Source organism: Artibeus jamaicensis, unplaced genomic scaffold (genome assembly GCF_021234435.1).
Source record: "Artibeus jamaicensis isolate MK-2021 breed Jamaican fruit bat unplaced genomic scaffold, CSHL_Jam_final scaffold_537, whole genome shotgun sequence".
NCBI classification, from domain to species: domain Eukaryota; kingdom Metazoa; phylum Chordata; class Mammalia; order Chiroptera; family Phyllostomidae; genus Artibeus; species Artibeus jamaicensis.
Genome location: NW_026522047.1, coordinates 3,803,315 through 3,820,749, shown reverse-complemented (window position 1 = coordinate 3,820,749; position 17,435 = coordinate 3,803,315). Strand labels below are relative to the sequence as shown.

The following is a 17,435-nucleotide window of genomic DNA, read 5'->3' as shown; positions in this document are numbered from 1 at the left end:
CTCCCGGTGCCCAGCAGCCCCCTCCACGGGAACTCTCCTTGTTCCCCGTGCGCCGACGGGGCTGGGAGAGCAGAACGGGAACCACGGGAGAGGCGGGCGACACACAGGAACTCCCCTGGGCCCTCCTCTGCCACGAGCGTGAGATCTCTGGAGTGAATGGTGGCTGCATCTTAAAACTGTTAGGTACTTACTGCCTGTTTGCCTGACGGAGGGGTGACGCCAGGGTTCACTACGACCGAGAAGATCGGGGAGGGTCTGTCCCTCGACACTCCCCAAAACAGTGCCTCACTGAACGTCTTCGGTCCTGGCCACTTAAACCGTTACCGTGGCATGGAGATGGCGTTGCTCTTATTAAGGGAAAGTTCTTTTAAGTATCTGCAGTGGAAGCAAGTGTTTTTCTTTTGAAAGTAAATTTTAGTTTTGGCAAAAGTCAAGTCCTAGGCATGACATAGATTTTAATTAGCTGTTACTGCTGGTTTCTTTTTGAATTTTGCTGTATTTGTTTCCTTTGTTTTGAGAGGAAGGCTTGGTGAAAAACAAGTTTAACTTTTAGATAAAACTAATATTCTTGAGGAACTCATAAATTTTTTTAGAAGTTAATCTCAAAGGAAGGGTTTTAAAAATGTCTGAAGTAATGGCCCCGTCCAGATAGGTAAGATTGCAGCCTTCCGGGGGAAAGTTCGAACTGACCGGTCTTGGAACAGTGAGACCTGGTACGTTTGTTTATAAACAGACCAGCTACTGCAAAGCTTCTAGCTAAAGTAGGGTTCCTTCACAAGAAAGGGCATTAAAAACAAATCATTTCAATTTTTGGAACTGGATTTTTAAAATTAGGTATTGCCTACGGTAAGATTTCCATCCCTCACACCAGACGAGATTGGTTTGAGCGCTGCTGATCGGGCACCATTGGAGCCCCACCCCAGCCTCCCTGCTCAGGGGGTCGAATCGCTGGTCTTTTCTGTTTTCTCTTCGGATCCGCACGGGGCGATGGAGAGGCAGCTGTCTGAAATCAGGGATGCGAATGAGCCCCATTTGGTGAAGCATTTGTTTTTAATGTTCATATATTTAAGTTTAGAACAGGCTTTGTTGTCGACGGCCAGTTTGCCTCCCTATTTACGTTTTCCCAAGACTCGTCACAGGCAGCGTCTTGCGCTGCAGCACGAACCGACGTTGAGAGAGGTAAACTTGACATTGGACGTGGTATAGGTCAGACGTCTGAAAATCATGGGTGTAGACCTGCTTCCTTACAACGTCCATTGGACCAGTTGTCCTCCATCCGGTTCCGAATCTGCACCGTCCTGAATGAGCCACCTTGTTTCTGTTTCCTGTGACCCCTCGGCCCCCGGCGCCCTGAGCGGACCGGGAGTGGGGGCGCCCTTCACCGCGGCCACAAGTAACACACCACCCTCTGTGTTCCCTTCCGTAGAGAGATGGTCAACGCGTGGTTTGCTGAGCGAGTGCACACCTTCGCCGCCTGCAAGGACGACGCCCGAGGCCGCGCCGAGTCCTGCCCTCGTCCCACCCGTCCCACGCAGCAGCCCTGCGCCCGCGCGGAGAGCAGCACCCCAGCCGCGCCCGCCAGGAAAATCTCCGCCTCCGAGTTCGACCGGCCCCTGAGGCCCATCGTGGTCAAGGACTCCGAGGGGACCCTGCGCTTCCTCTCGGACTCGGGGAAGAAGGAGCAGATGCCACCAACCCCCCCTCGGGTTGATGGGGACGACCAGGACCAGTGCTCACGACTCCTGGAGCTAGTGAAAGACATTTCCAGCCACCTGGATGTCACGGCCCTGTGCCACAAAATATTCCTGCACATCCACCAGCTCATCTCCGCGGACCGCTACTCGCTGTTCCTCGTGTGCGAGGACAGCTCCAACGACAAGTTCCTGGTCAGCCGCCTCTTCGACGTGGCCGAGGGGTCCACCCTGGAGCAGGCGTCCAACAGCTGCATCCGCCTGCAGTGGAACACGGGCATCGTGGGCCACGTGGCCGCGCGCGGGGAGCCCCTGAACATCAAAGACGCCTACGAGGTGAGGGGGGTGAGTTCTCGGCCAGGTTCAGAAGAGGAGTCAGTGGTGGCCACTTTTCCATCTTTAGACGCCGGTTCTGGTGGGTGCATCCGGGAAATGGCCCTGGCGGGGCCCTGTCCCCTTTGTCCCCCTTTCCCCGCTGGTGATACTGCGTCATCGTCCGCTCACAGCTGTGTGCCCACCTTCTTACCGGACCTTCCCACAGCCCCGTCTGTTACCTCTGTGTGAACCTCTGGAGTTTGCGCTGAGATTCCAACGCAGGTGCAAAAACCGTCCAAAAAAAAAAGCCTCTTGGCTTATATATATTCGTCTACCCACCCACCCATCCATCCAAAATCACACTCATTCACTCCAGGTCCCCCTGACACCAAGGACCGAGTCTCTTCCTTTCTATTCTTTCTTTCCTTTTTACTAAGCAAATAAAGTCATGGAGGTCTTTAAAAATGGAAATTTCAACTCTAAAATATTTTAATGCGAAGATTTCCTATTTTTCCCACTTCTGCTATAGTTATATACAGACCTTTCATTATGCTCTTACGGTTTATACTACATGATGTTTCAAATTTCATGCTTGAAGTGATCCTTTTCATCAACAAACCGACAGGCTTTACACCAAGCCCCTGGATTGAGAGACACGTCACCTGCGGGTGACAGGAAGACCCTCCGTTGCCGCCCCCCACCCTCCAGTGCGGAGGGCTGCCCTGTAAAGTGTCCGCGGCCCCCACCTGCAGCTCCTCCGTGGGATCCCGGGGGTCACGGCGCTCATGCACCCCAGAACCCCTGAGACGGTGCCTGGTGCCCAGTCATCTTTATAAACACTGACTCAGCAAAAGTCACAGCAGGTCCGGAGGACAAGCGGACAGGAGGCAGACCTGAGGGGCGGGTGCTGAGGAAAGCGGTGGGTCCGGGGCGGCAGGAGAGCACAGGTGTTTGGGCAGACGGACGGATGGAGGACGGAGGCCGGAGGGAGCGACGCTGGGTGTGGACACGGGACGGCGGACAGGACCTGAGTGGACGGAGGGAGTCGTGTGCGTGGTGGGACCCGCATGTGCAGAGGCAGTTAAAGCAGGGCAGGGAATGGGGGCCACGGCGCATGTCGAAACCGGTGGGTCGTAGTCCAGACACCGCGGAGCTGGAGGGGCGGGGCCTGCACACGGAGGGGACCTGAGTGCCAGGCTGAGGCGAGTGGCTGGGCCCAGGGCCCCGGGAGTAATCACAGCGGGTTTGAGGGGGCACCAGCGCAGCAGGCTGGGCCTGAGAAAGATGGATTTTACGGAGGCTGTAAAATGAAGCCGAGGGAAAAAGACTGGAGCGTGGGAGGGGAGCATTTTCACAGTGTGAGGAAGTGAGGTCTCCGAAGCAGGGCCCTGGCCTCCAAGGCCGAGAGGGGGTGCGTTCCAGACGGGGAGGTGGGGTCCGCTGGACTGGGCAGCAGGGGGGCGGAGTCGGCGAGAGAAGAGTCCAGGACTCGGGTTTGAAGGTGGGTGAACAGTAACTGGCGAGAAATACTGAGGGTAGGAACTTGGTAGATGTGACAGTTTAAGTGGGTTAAATCCTGAACTGTTTTTCAGAATCCATTCTGTACACGTGACCTATTCAAATCTGACTCTTCGCGGCGCTGTCTCGGTGCCCCCTTCCACCTCTGTAGTAACATCCCACCACAGCTGACCCCAGAAGGGCACTTGGGCACAGCTGAAGAATTCCCTTCTCATGACAGGTGACAGCTGCGTTTCCGCCCTTTGGTGGCGGTAGAGTCCCAGGGGTCCCCCGCCCGGAGAATTTCCCCACTGACCTGCATTTCCTCTAATCTGCTTACGCTCCTTGAATTTGGGCAATGCCATTTTTGTTCAGCGTCGGTGAGGATTTGACTTGTGCACGGCCATCTGGAAGAGCCTGTGTCCCCCCTGTCCTCTGCCAGGGCGAAGGCTCTCAGCCGAGATTCCTGCATTGTCACTTGACCCCCTGGGTCCTGGCCTGGGTGTAGAGCGGCCCCGCAGAAGTGACTTGTGTCCCAGGAATTTCATTTGAGGTGTGGGCTGATCGTTGACAGGCAACCGAGGTTGGTATGAACCTGGAAGTCAGCCCTGCCAGTAACGTGAATAATGAAGTGCCTGCCTCGCAGCCCTTTGTGAAAGGAGTCGGGACATGAAAGTGCATCAAGTGTTTTCCGAGCCTTGAAACTCGCGTCTGTGAAAGCAGCACTCTGCCGTAGGGTTTCTCAGGCACTCTGGACCACACGACACTTGGAAGGAGGGTGACATCACCCTGGGAAACCTCGAGGTGGCCGTGAAGTGTAAGCATGCGGGGGTTGGAGCTCAGAATAAAAAAATACCTCACGGATAAATGAGTAGTGAGAAAAATCAACATTTTACTCACTATTTGAAACTTTGTAAGAGAATGACGTAAATTGGAGGACTCAGATATTTAATTACTAATAAAAGGAACACACGCATACACTCAGGACGTGAGACCCAGCCCTCGGACAGCAATCCTTGGTCGGACCTCTGGAGCCAGGCGCTGCCCACCTGTCCATGGCCAGACACCGTCACCTTCTGCATCAGCCCATCGGCATCACGCAGGTTCTGGAATGTGGCACCGAGTGGTTGATAATAAGACATTAACACGGAGAATGCAACGTGGCAGTAGAAATCTGTTGGGCGCTTCTCTTACCTATAAAAACTAGGTGTCGCCCAATGTCTGGGTTGGACCGGGATCTAGTCAGGGCTCCATGGAGGAACAGGGCCCAGGGCCCAGGGGCCGACGTGCCCTCCCGCCTGTCTGCTGTGGTCGGGCCCCAGCGGGCTGGCCAGCACACCGCGTCGCCGAATTCTCTGCACCCGGCCCTGGGACGCGAACGCCCACTCTTCCGGAGACCCCCAGAAACCACGTTCCACCGGCTGTCAGATGTCCCTGAGCCGGGTCAGGGTGACGCGGGGAGTGGCCAGCACAGACGGCCTCCAGCCCTGGTTCCGCATCCTGTGGGAGCCTAAGCCTCCGAGACCCCCGTGTCCGAGGATCCACAGTGCGGAGCACCCCTCCTTCCCCCGAGTCCACTGGAAGGCCGACCCACAGGACGGCCACCCCGCACGCGCCCTGACTTCTGAGGACACGACTCGGGGTCCGAGGGAAGGGTGCTCACCGCCCAGCTTCCGTTCCTCCCACCCCACTTCGTTCCCCCCTTTCCACGCTTCCTCCAGAAAACTCGTCACCGTCTCACACCCTGCGGGTCTCACTTTCCACTTTTATTGAGACACACGGGCTCTCAAACGAGTGTCTGATGAACAGTTATTTCCAAGACGAGTCCCGGGAGGAAGAAATAGCTGCAGCCACTGTTTTGGTTTTGACGAATCCAGCCACCTGTCACCGCCCAGTCACACCCCAGGGAACGCAGTTTGGGAAATGCCGTGTCTGCTGCGGCTCGGCGCGCTCATCGCCTTCAGGCTTTGTCTGGAAACGCCACTTTGCAGAAGAAAACCAGCCGATACTTTGCCGAGTCTATTGTGTGACTTCCTTTTTGGTTTTCTGTTCTTTTTCGTCTCATTCCAACTCACGGGAAAGCTGCGAGACCCGGGTAAGAAGCTTCCACGTACCCAGCCCCAGTTAGGTTTTGCCCTATGTGCTGTAGCATTGTTCTCTTCCTCTCCATATAATGCATTTAAGTAATGAATGCGGGTTATGTCTTCTGAACCACTTAAGAAGTTGGAGACATTTTCACTAAGCATTCCAGTAAATTTTCAGTGTGTTTTTCAATGAGAACATTCTCTTCCGTCATTGCAATGTACCAAAATCAGGAAATTTTATGGTACAATGCTATTATCTACGCGGTTAAAGTCACGTTTGGCGAAGTGTCCCACTAATGCCCTTCACAGCTACTTTTTTCCTCCGACAAGGACCTCGTCCAGGGCGGCATGTGCACACCCTTGCCCCGTCGCTTTGGTCTCCTGCACATCTGGAGCCATTCCTCACTGTTTCTTTGTCTTCCTGGACACATATTTGAGAGGAACACAGGCCAGCTCTTCTGCGGAACAGATGCAGCCCAGGGCGCGGGCCTTGCTCCTGAGGACCCGGCTTCCCCTGCAGGGAACGTGAGGCACGCCCTGCCGCCCGCCCACCTACGCGGAGTGAGACCCGGGCTGCTGTCGGCTTTAACTCCCAGTCTGCCCCGGGCGCACCTGTCACAGGGCTGCTAACTTCTGAACTCCCCTCTGCCTACCTCTGTGGCCTGAATTAGGCGCTTGGGGCCAGCGCTGGTCTTTATAAAGTGGCCTTGTGACTGAAGTATTCATTAGCAGCATAAGTGCCGGCGGTGCCTTCTTCTTCCTGTGTTGACATTAGATTCACTGTGAGCCCATCGTTTGCTTCTTCCTGCGCGTCCACGTCGGTGTGCTGTCTGCTCTCTTCAGACGCGTGGCAGAGAGAGTGTTACTCGAGAACCACTTCTTAGAGACACTCAGCCACGCCTCCCTGTGTCTCGACAGAACTGTGAGCATGTGGCAGACAAAGCAACCACACAGCAACATTTACGCAGACCATACGAACTACTCACACTGATCCCCCACCACTGTGTAACTTTTCTTTCGAAAGAGCCTTTAATGCCACGTTTGGGTCCCCGAGGGGAGGACTGGCCTCGTTTCTGACCCCAATTGAGTGAATCCATGTAACCATTTAATCCATTTACAGCTTGGGCTTTGCATGACTTTTGACTAATTAAAAAAATAGAAATGACCTTCAAAGATGAGGATTTTCCAGTGTGGCTATTCCATACCCTCTGAAGGGAATTCCCAAAGCAGACTCGTGCAAGCAGAGGTGCTATTATTAGGCCGAGCCTGTATCTTCCCAGGCCTGCTGCTCCGAACGCTCATTCCAGGGCTTCTGCTCCGCTGTGCGGTTTCCGTTCTAGTCGCCCCCACAGGGCGCCCCCCACCCACCGACGAGATCGGCTCTGAACAATAATAAGCTGAAGATGATCCCCTTTGATGATGGCAATGCCTGTTACTAATGAGTCCCTTCATTAATGTAGCAAATGCGTGGGATTCCTGTGTGAAATACCGGAGATGCACCGATGGGCCAAACGCAGCCCGTGCCTGAGCCGACAGCCCACCTTTCACCTCCCGGGTCTGCAAGGACATGGGGCCCCCCTCTCCCTGTGCCCACCCTCCGGACGGCACGGCCCCCAGTCCCTCCTGACCGCTGGGTGTGCATGGTGTGCCTCCTTAAAGGGGGCGGCACCCAGAGGGCGAAGTTGTATGTGGTCTGAGGCCATTCAGCTTTCTCAGGTGTTAAAAAAAGGGGGCGACGGTAAGATTTAAATTCCTATGAGCCCCTGGGACACAGGAAACAGGGGGCCGGTGCTCCCAAGGGAGGGGAGGAGGCGGTGAGGAGGCGGTGGGTTTCGTGGGGAGTGTCAGAGCAGAGACAGCGTCTTGGGGGCGGGCGGGTGGGGGGGCACAGAGGGACAGAACTGAGAGCTGAGACTGTGCTGCCCAGGGCATGGCTGCGCTTCCCTGATTTTAAGTAAAGCTGCCGAAATTGGTTCATATTTTGAATTCCCTTTATTTCTGAGCGTTTTGGTTGAGTCTTTATTTTTCGGGTTCTCATAAACATTCGCTTCTCGGAAAAACTTAAATGTGTCTTGTTAAAAATGCTGTGCACTTACATGATCAGCTGCCTGTTACAGCAATAAAATTGTCATCCAGGGCAAAAAGGTAAGTCGAAGGGCAGATTTCTCTAATCTTATAAGTCAGGAAAATCAAATCAGTCTTTGAACAGGTCAGCCACTAAATTGAATTTCTTTTTCCTTGCAAGGATCCTCGATTCAATGCAGAAGTTGACCGAATTACCGGCTACAGGACACAAAGTATCCTCTGCATGCCAATTAAGAATCACAGGGAAGAGGTAAGCCAATTTTCCATTTTATAAAAGGTCATCTGAAAACATTTTTCTTTTTGAAAACAAATTTGCATACTAGAGTGACAAATTAACTGTAAAGTACTTAAATGTCCTGCTTCATCTTTCTAATTTAGACTTCAGTTTCAGGGTTGAATCCTGATACAGATTTTGCTGTCACTTACAAATAGACTTCGGGCCTTTCATTTCTTTACCAACTCCCAGCTTCCCTCGTGACTTTATTCTGCCCAGGACATGCCATTGTGGTTGTGGTGGTGATCACTTCATTTGTGTATGTTGAGCGACGAAGTAATGCTCTTTCCCAAATGGTTACCCAGTTACAATGTTCATCAGAAATTTTAAGGTTCATCTGCAAGTTTTTTCTAATTGTTGCACATTTTTTCAATGTATTTATTGAAAACAATCTGTGTGTAAGAGGCCCTGCGTGTTTCAACCCGTGTGGTTCAAGAAGGGGGGCGCTAGTCCCCTGGTAGGTGGGTGTGTGACTGTGGGAGGGACTCCCCATCTCTCCCCGAAGGCCACTGAGCCACCTGCGCCCTCATCCACCATGTATGGTGGCCCCATGTCCTCGGCCATCCTGGGCATTGTCCGTGTGTGACATTTCAGCCACCCTGGAGGGGACGATTTAAACTCAGAAGCGTGGACACACGACCCCACCCTCAGCCACGGGCCACCTGTGCCTCGCAGGTCGGATCAGAGTGCATGCAGGCCCGGGGGCCCAGGCTGTGGTTTTCCTGCCGGACCCGAGTGTCCTCCCCACCCCTGCCTGCCCCACGCTCCGCATCCTCACCGGCGGTCACCGCTCCCTGGCACCAAGCACTCCATGAGATAAGACACCACCAGGAACTTCCCTGGAGGCCGGAGACCTTGACTGAAGGGAGGGTTTCCACACACGGCTTTAACCCTCTCGCTGCCCCCCCATCCCGCCGCCTCCGCGCCCCCGCCCCAGGCCCACATCACGTCCCGTGAGAGTCATCTGCACAGAAGAGGATGATGAAAAACAGAAGAATGGGAGGCTCTCGGCCAGGCCCTGGTCATCTGAAGAAGTAACGTGGCTGCCGGGGGGGCGAGGCGGCCAAGAGGATGTGGCGGAGGACTTCCAGATTTATCCTCCCACTTGTGGTCACGTAAACACGCTCGGGGCAGGGGCAGCTTCTGTGCACGCGCGGAAGTCCTCTTTCTCCCATGAAGCTTTTGGGACCAGAATGGAGAGTCCCAGGAAGGGCTTGGCGAGCGACGTAAGACGTGTGCTCTTGGGGGGAAGCCCCCTCACCTGCTGAGAAACGGGGTGGGACGGGCCTGCCCAGGAGTTCCCTACAAACCCGGGCTTACGGACGACCTGCCCCTGGGGTCTTGAGGACGGCGCAGTCCCTGGTACATGGGGAGTCCTGGGTACAGGCCAGCTGTTTGTTCTTACGACAGACAGAACTGGCAGGGCCTTTAAGACAGACAGGGAGTGACAAAGCTGTCCCTGGGAGGGACAGGTCACCGGCCACAGACCGACCAGCCAGCTGGGGTCACGTGATCACGGTACAGTCCACCATCGAACCAGCGCCTCCAAGGAGACGGCTTTTGCTGGCTTTCCCCATAAATGAGGCCAAGTGACTCTGGAGTCTGCTCTGTGTTGGCCCCGTGCCAACGCCAGCTCGTGACCGAGGGGCCTACAGTGGAAAGTGACCAGTGACTATTTGGTCGTTGTCTGCAAAACGCCCTGGTACCTTTCAGAGACCCTGATCCCAGGGCGTGGCGTCAGTGTGACAACTGCCTGGCGGGGCAGTTAAATGTCGAAGGCGAGGCTCAGCTGTGACGGTGCAGAGAGTTCAGGGAGACTGAAGATTTGGTGAGAGGTATAATCATCTGTCTCTAGTTCTGAGTTTTGGGAGTCCTCTTCCTTACCGCCCAGTCGTGAGGGCAATAGCTGCAGCGGTCCCTTTTTAGAAGCCCGATAGCAGACATTCCTGAACTTCTGTGGTGAATGTCTTTTTAAATTGCAGAGCAGAGCTTTTTACAACCTCCCGCGCCTCAGCTCCCTTCTAAGAGGAGAGGATTAATGAGGAAAGTGGTGGGTGGGGGCTGGAAAAGCTTGAGAAAACTAAAACAATTTGTTGGGAAAGGTCAAAGAGCAACTGGCTGGAGAGAATGAAGACAGAAAGACGCAGGGCCAGGGAGAGAGGGGAGCCGCCGGGCCCGGCCGCAGGGTGAGGACCATGGCCAGGGCTCTGGCGACCGCTGCCCACCCTGCCGCACCCTCCTGAGGACCTGGGGTACATCGACTCGCATGACCTTCATCCCGACCCCAGGAGGCCGTTGGTACCGCCCGCGCCTAACAGATGAGGAAACACACAGCACATCGGGGAGCTCGTCCAAAGCCACGCAACTCGGCTCTGGCGGAGCTGAGAGTCAGACTGGGCGGGCTGTCCCCAGGGCCACAACGTGGGGGGAGGCTGGGCCCCAGGGGGCTCCGTGCGGGGGAGGCCCTGACAGTGGAGTGAGGGGTCCCGCTGCTGTCCCTCGTCCCTCGGAGGGCTCTGCGGAGCGAGGGGTTCGAGCCGCTGCACACGAGGCTCCTTGTCAGACGGAGGAAGAAGGGCAGGGTCGGGAGGGAGGCGGGCTCGGGGTCACATCCTCTGTGGCGTCCTGGGAGGACACGTCCCCCGGGAGGACAGCGTTCGGGGGCGTGCATCCTGTCCATCTGGGCCCGGTGCTTTAGGGAACAGCCGGGACGGGCCCACAGGCACAGAGAAAGCCATTTGCAGCGTGTGTGTGGATTTGGGGGCAGCTGTTCCCTGGCTTCCGCGCTGGGTCTCGGGGACCCGGTCACTCCCGTCAGTTACTTCTACACCAGACAGTCCCTTTCCTGTTCGGGAAAGGAGGGCAGGGAGAGCAGCTCTTCCTCTGTGGCTCAGGCGACCCATTTCTGCAGTGCCGCCCTCCCCGGGCGCTGGTCGCCGTGACGCGGGGAGACGCGTGTGCTTTATTTTTAGGGCTGCGCGGACCAGGATGAGGGAACGTTCCTCCTCGCTGCGCCGAGCTGGCCGTGCTGCCCGGGGGGTCTTCCTGGCGGAGACCCCGCTTCCTCTTGGTTGCATGTCAACTCCAGTCACGGAGGGGAAATCTAATTTGGAACCAGGGCTCTCTTGCTCCTTCTCTGTTTTCATTCTGCGTCTCGATTGTACTTCATCACAGGCGATGCCATAGTCGTCAATCTTTGATGCAGATACAACAGGACTCTGATAAGTGTTTCAACAATTTGATGAGGAAGCGTTTTAGTTAAATATCTAATTACTTATATCCTCCTTTGAAAAAAAGCCTACAAGTTTTGAAAAAATGTATCAGCTAATTTTTGTGAGGTTTTTGTGAGATGAATACTTTGGCGAACCAAGAGATTTAATGCTGCCGAAACCACAAAGTAAAGCGCTGATGGAGTCAGACGTGCAATTCCAGCTGTAACACACAAAAAGAAACGTTCGCAGTGTGCAAAAGTGACGCTAAGCCGTACTGACTTTGCTGATTTTAAAAATTCTCATGCCCCACACACTGTCTTCTCTGGACAAGTAGTGAGTGAGTCGCTATGACGTGTGGGTGCTTGGTCTTGGCAGCGAGGCTACGAAAAGCTTGAAGCATGAAGACACTTGCTGTAAAGCTGTTGCCCCTGGTGGGTGGAGAGCTTGAACAGCAGGAATTACAGATCAGCTGGAGGTAACAGGATGCAGGCTGACCGAGCTTCAACACCCACATTCAAGGGTCAGGCTGTGTGAACGGGGAACCGGAGAAGTGGCCAGGGAGGGATGGCCGAGGGGTGTCTGGGGGGTCCGCAGAGGGGCCTGTCGGGTCCACCCCGGGGCCCGGGGTGGAGGGGCTCGGGCGGTGGACGCCGGTCCGCGGTGTCCGGCTCCCAGAGCCGCTGGGGCCTCCTTCAACTTGACACAGCAGCTGGGAGCAGGTCGAGTTACAGCTTTACTAACCCACGGTCCTCCCGTCTGCAGTCAGACGGCGTGCAAATGTGGCCACGGAAGGAAGCAGAGTGGAACTGCAGGCTGCTGGTTGATCCGGATCTATTTTCGTCTTAAAGAACTGGCTCCTCCTGTGTGTCTTTGAAACCGACAAACCGTCCCCTGCCTTTATTCCCTCTGGTATTTGTTCTCGTAGCTTCGTTTCAGAAACAGAGCAAACGTGCTCGCAGAGTCCCTGTTTGTTCTGGACGGGATGTCACGATGCCCATGAGCTTGGCCTCCCCCTTTCCCGCTTTGCCCTTTAACCACCGACAAGCGTGTTCACAAGGAGGAAACAGCAGCCCCTGTGCTGAGGCCGCAGAGGCCGCAGGTGGCCTCCCGGGAGCAGGAGAGGGCGCAGCGTGAGTAAGGGTCATCTCATGGTGACGACCAGGGCGGGTCGTCTCACGGCGGTGCCTGGTGGGGCGCTGGCTGTGGCCTGAGCGCCGGGTGACAGAGGACACCGTGTGCGTGTCTCGCTCGGCCCCGCAGGGCGACCACTGCAGCCTTGCTGGATGCATTACGTCTGTAGTGTGACCGATCAGTTACACGCTGCACTTGGAGGACTCGCACGCAGGCCCTGAATAGCGGCCATAGTGGTCTGGGGCCCGTGCGGGCAAAGTGCCAACAGTTTCTTGGGTAACATCGGACCCGGAGGCGCATAACCAGACCCTGGGGTGGAGTTCGAGTGCTGAGTGATTCTGACCTTGTCTCAGACAGTTAAATCGCCGCTCTCAGCAGATACATGTGCAAACGCCCACGTCCATCGACTCAGAGCTGAGAGTCAAAGGGCTTTATAAAGGGCTCTATTCCTTCCGATTAAATCCTCAGCTAAACGTCCGCAGCTGCTTCTCCTCCAACCGAGTGGAGATGCACATTCCAGGGTTAAATCCAGTGACGGAGTGAGAGGGGAAGATCCCTACAGTCATTGCGTCCCACTTGGTTTTCATCGCCCCCTAGCAGTGAAACAAGGGGAAAGTGACTTGGACTTAGCACCCGGGTCTCTTTGGTGATTACAAATGACTTGATGATTGTGAGGACCGTGCTAGTGATCTGTCGAAACAGGACAAAGCCCCTGAAGCCCAGGGACGATGAATGGACCCCGGGGGCAGGGCGGGTCCACGGCTCCGCCCAGGCCCCTGCTCGCAGGCCAGCAGCAGTAGTGGAAGGTGAGGCCCTTGTCCCCAAGGGCTCCCTCCACTGCCGTTGGGAAGGCAGCCTCAGTCCATCCTCGCCTGGGCCTCGCCCCACAGAGTCCCCACCCCGAGGCAGAGGCCAGCAGGGTGGGGGTGCAGACCAGTCTCCAGAGCTGTGTGCCATCCCCTCCGGGCGCCCTGCTCCCTGAGGGCCAGGCGGCAGGTGTAGCCCCAAGTCGGGGGAGGGGCGTCAGGCCCCACCTGTGAAGAGGGGAGGCTCGGAGAGTTTGTGGTGACGTCTTGAAACTGCTAAGGACTAAATGTATTTTGTGGCTTCATTCTCTTTCCTTAAAACTGGCCCAATGATAGAGGAGGACACTGCTGGCTGATTAAAATAATACTTAAGACGTCTTTCTCACCCCTCGTGTGCTCACCTACCCCCTGGACCACCCGAGGCGGCACCGCTGGGCTGACGGAAGGTGCCGGGCTGGCCTGTGTCCCGGGGCAGCGGAGGTGGCGATTTGGAGGAGCAGTGCGGAGAGAGGACAGGGCCTGCTTCCTGGGCTGTGGCAAAGGGCCGGGGCATTATCGTGCTTCCAGAATGTTCTGTCACACAGGCTGCTCTGCGGGCAGGTGCAGCTGGCACGGGACCGAAGTCCTCTGCTCTTCAACCTCCACAGGAAGTGCCACGGCTGTAACCTCACTGTCTGTCCGCCCTGGTGTTCCCTGCACCCGCCCGGGATCCGGAGCCACTGATCCCGTCCAGCACTTGCTGCAGTTTAGACTGAAGGAGGGGAGGCCCTGGCAACAGAACCGTTCCTGCCGGGCACTGGAGGGGCTGGGTTTAAAGGACAGCTGGCGTCCCTTAAAGATCGCTGTTAAGGACCAACAGCTTCCTTTTGCTTCCCATGGAACCCAGAGCCCCACGAGCCGACACCTGAGAGGTCTGCACAGTCAGCACCTTGCACGTGTGTTTGAGCGTGGAGGATGGCCTGTGTCTCGGTGCAGGGACACTAGTGAGGAGGCTTTCCCCACGATTTGGAGCAGACACAGAGCCAGCTGCAGCCCCGGGGCCAGAGGGGCGGGTCTGCTCCTCTCCGCGTGGGAGGCTGAGGATTGATCTGATACAGGAGGACCGGAAGGAAGAATCGGGAACACATCCCAGGTTGTTTAGATAAACGTATGGGGGAGAGTGTGGTCGTCCCTAAAATAAAACATGCCGCAGAGAGGATCCGTTCGTAAGGCTCAAGACAATTAGCTCCTTTTTTGGACATGTTGTTTCACTGCCTAGCACTCTCCCCTCTCTTGTCCAGTGCCCAGGCCGCCTCCCCACCCCCACATCCAGCGGACGGCCTGGCTTATTAGCTCCGTGGAAACAAAGCCATCAGAAGAACGCCCCCCCCTCCTGTTCCCTCCCGGCTCCTTCCCCGCTCATCGGCTTTTCCCTCCGCACCGGCAGCTGTTCCTCCAAAGCCGTCCCAACCCCACCCTCACCGCTCTGTGGAAACCGCCCTGGGAGAGAACCCACTCTCCTGTGGGCAACAGCTGTGGTCCTTTCTCTGGCCTCACCGTGCCCGGCCGGTCAGTAGCACGTGGCAGTGATGGCGGTCACTCACTCCTCCGAGACCTCAGACTTCCCAGTGGTCCTGTCTCCCGAGGCCTTTCCGAGTCCTCGGCTGGCACCCGCCCATCACAACTTAGTGTTTTTTATTGAAAGACCATAAAAGATAATCACATGAACTGTGATTGCCAATGATTTCTTTCACCGTGCTAGGTGAACTCACAGAATCAAGTACAGCCTGGGACCCAAGAAGTTGAAAACTTCCAAACTCTTCCAGGGAACCAGACCGCAGTGAACACTGCAGGACTCGTTCAGTTACCGACGGGTTTGTCCGGGTTCCGTAGCTCACTGCCACCCCAACACCGGCAGAACTGCTTCTGCACACACTCCAGTGAATGTGTACCAGTAACTTTGCTCAACGCAATGACCGCCTCTCTCTCCTCGCACCAGGTTGTCGGCGTGGCCCAGGCCATCAACAAGAAGTCGGGAAATGGCGGGACATTCACGGAAAAGGATGAGAAGGTACGAAACTTGCGTCCCAGTGTGACGTTTGTCCAGGAAGATGTGTTCTCTTTAGCCCACAGGTGGCAAACACAAGGCCCTCGGCCGAATCCGGCCTCCACCTTGTTTTATGTGGCCCGGCACCTTGTGTCTACGCGGCGGCAGCGCCGAGCTCCCTGCCCCTGGTGAAGGAGCGGTTACACTTACACAGTCCTCAGATTGCATGCGGCCCTTTGAAGGCCGGCTCGAGGCTGATGGGGCCCCGGTGAAGGCGAGTCTCACACCCCTACTTCAGAGTGCACAGACCTCCGGGCTGGGCTTTGGCTGAACCTTGTTGAGCACAAAACTCACTGTGGTTTAAAGCGGCTCGGAACGGCCGCCGCTGCCTTTCCCTTGGCAGACACGGGGCCACCCTGGCCGTGGACCACCTGTGCTCTCATCCAGTCCGCAGAACCCCGCCCCCCTCTCCATGTGGCCACGCCTCCCCAGGGCTGTGTGTGCCCAGGGTGTGGTGGGCCTTTAATTCGCTCCTGTACCTTTTATCACTGCTATTAAGAAATTTGACCTCCAGCGAAAGCCCCTAAAGCAGTGAGTGCTCCAGGCTTGGCGCTCCAGTTCAGGGACAAATGGAACTGCCTTCCGGGCAAAGCCAACTGCAGAATGTCTTCTCAGCTTTGCCCACAGACTGCAGGGCACCAGCGTGGGGATTCGATTTGGGCTGGAGGGTGTGCGGCTGGCTCCCGAGAGAGCAGGGGCTCTGAGCCGCTGAGAGCACAGCAGGCCCCTCTGCATAATGGGTGTAACAGACACCCGTGCTCCTTCTCTGTGAGTGACCCCTGCGAGTACTTGGTGGGAAGCACAGCTCTCAATGGGCTTTGCGTCCCGCTGTCTGTCTGTGGTCCATTAACGTGAGCCCCGCTTGAAAGATTCTCATCCCAAGGCTGTAGTCTCCTGGCAAAATAAATCCATGACCGTGGATTAAAATGTGTCCTATAAAGACAAATTCTGATCAACAAGTAACATCACCGTGAGCCCATCGCCTTAGCTGGTGTGGGGAGGGTGAGAGCTGCCTGTTAACAAGAACGCAGTCCAGCTCCTGTTTGCCACTTTACAAGCTCAAGAGCTTTATTTGCCCTGGGAATAAGTTATAAGTCACTCCTGCCTTCTCAGCACGGACCCGAGTCTCGCTGTCACTTGGGGATCACACCGAATGGGCACAGGGCAGGCTCGGTTTCAGACGATGTCAAGAGCCCCGAGTCTTCATCCCCCTCCCTCCTCCTTGTTCATTAGTGGACGGACGTAGGAGACTCTGCGAACACTTGTCATCCACGGGGGGTGCCGCAGAGCTAGGTTTGGCTTTCTAACACTGACTTCAGCTCTAAGAACCTCCGGACGCCTCTACACTTCAGGTAATGTAAGGAGACAGTCTCACGGACCGTTCTTATCTGGTGCCTGTTTTCTAGGACTTCGCTGCTTACTTGGCCTTCTGTGGGATTGTCCTTCATAACGCCCAGCTCTACGAGACTTCGCTGCTGGAGAACAGGAGAAACCAGGCAAGTCTGATGCCCGGGAGCACGGAATTTCATCCTGAATTTTTGTCAGACCTTTACCAGTGTGTGCGTCTGACTTTTGTCCAGCGTATGTGTGTGACTGAAACCCACAGAGCACAGATTCAGTTTCTAAATACTTGGGCCGTCTCTTCTAACAGTCATTCCCATTCCCAATTGTGCTTTATCGCTGATCAAAGGTGCCGGCTGGCTTAACAGGTGCAGGCTTGCTTGGCTTGCAGACCCCGCCTCGCCTGACAGCCGTGAAGCCCCAGGGCTGAGCTGTGGGATGGGTTGCATCTGGGATGGAAAGAAGGCTTTCGGTTCTCGCTCTCTCAAGTAGACACATCATCTTTGGATTTTATTCTCCACAAGACGAGGACCTCGGCGCCCCCGTCTCTCCTTCAGACCACCGCTCCTAACCGCTGCTTTCCCACCCTGACTTTTTCCCCTGGGTTGCCCATGTGGGTAACACACGTATTGTCTACGGCCAATGTTTAATGTTCTTACCCCTTTTGTGTAGGTTAATTCTGAAGTTGCAATTTCAAATAAGGTGTTTTTATAAGTGCTATGGCTGTGTAAATGCTGTTCATATTAGTTTTTCTGAATGTTGCTGAACTCCTCGCTTTTATCCTTGAACCCTTTGCTCTGGTTTACTCCCGTACTAACTCCTGTCCCCGAGACTCTCCATTATTCAAGCACTCGGTTGAGCTCTTACCTCGGAGATCTCCAAATCCTCCTCCTCCTCCTCCTCCATCTTTCCT

At 55.7% G+C, this 17,435-nt stretch overlaps 1 protein-coding gene across 4 annotated transcripts in view; it reads left to right on the top strand.

Annotated features, from left to right (window-relative positions):
- Positions 1 to 17,435, top strand: part of PDE5A (phosphodiesterase 5A) — a 67,563-nt gene that overhangs the window by 13,524 nt on the left and 36,604 nt on the right. For all 4 annotated transcript variants that reach the window (XM_053658504.1, XM_037129932.2, XM_053658505.1 and 1 more), the window contains exons 2-5: positions 1,427 to 2,027; positions 7,833 to 7,922; positions 15,074 to 15,145; positions 16,588 to 16,677. In XM_053658504.1, coding sequence (XP_053514479.1) covers positions 1,427 to 2,027; positions 7,833 to 7,922; positions 15,074 to 15,145; positions 16,588 to 16,677 — 853 coding nt within the window. The remainder of the gene's footprint in view (positions 1 to 1,426; positions 2,028 to 7,832; positions 7,923 to 15,073; positions 15,146 to 16,587; positions 16,678 to 17,435) is intronic.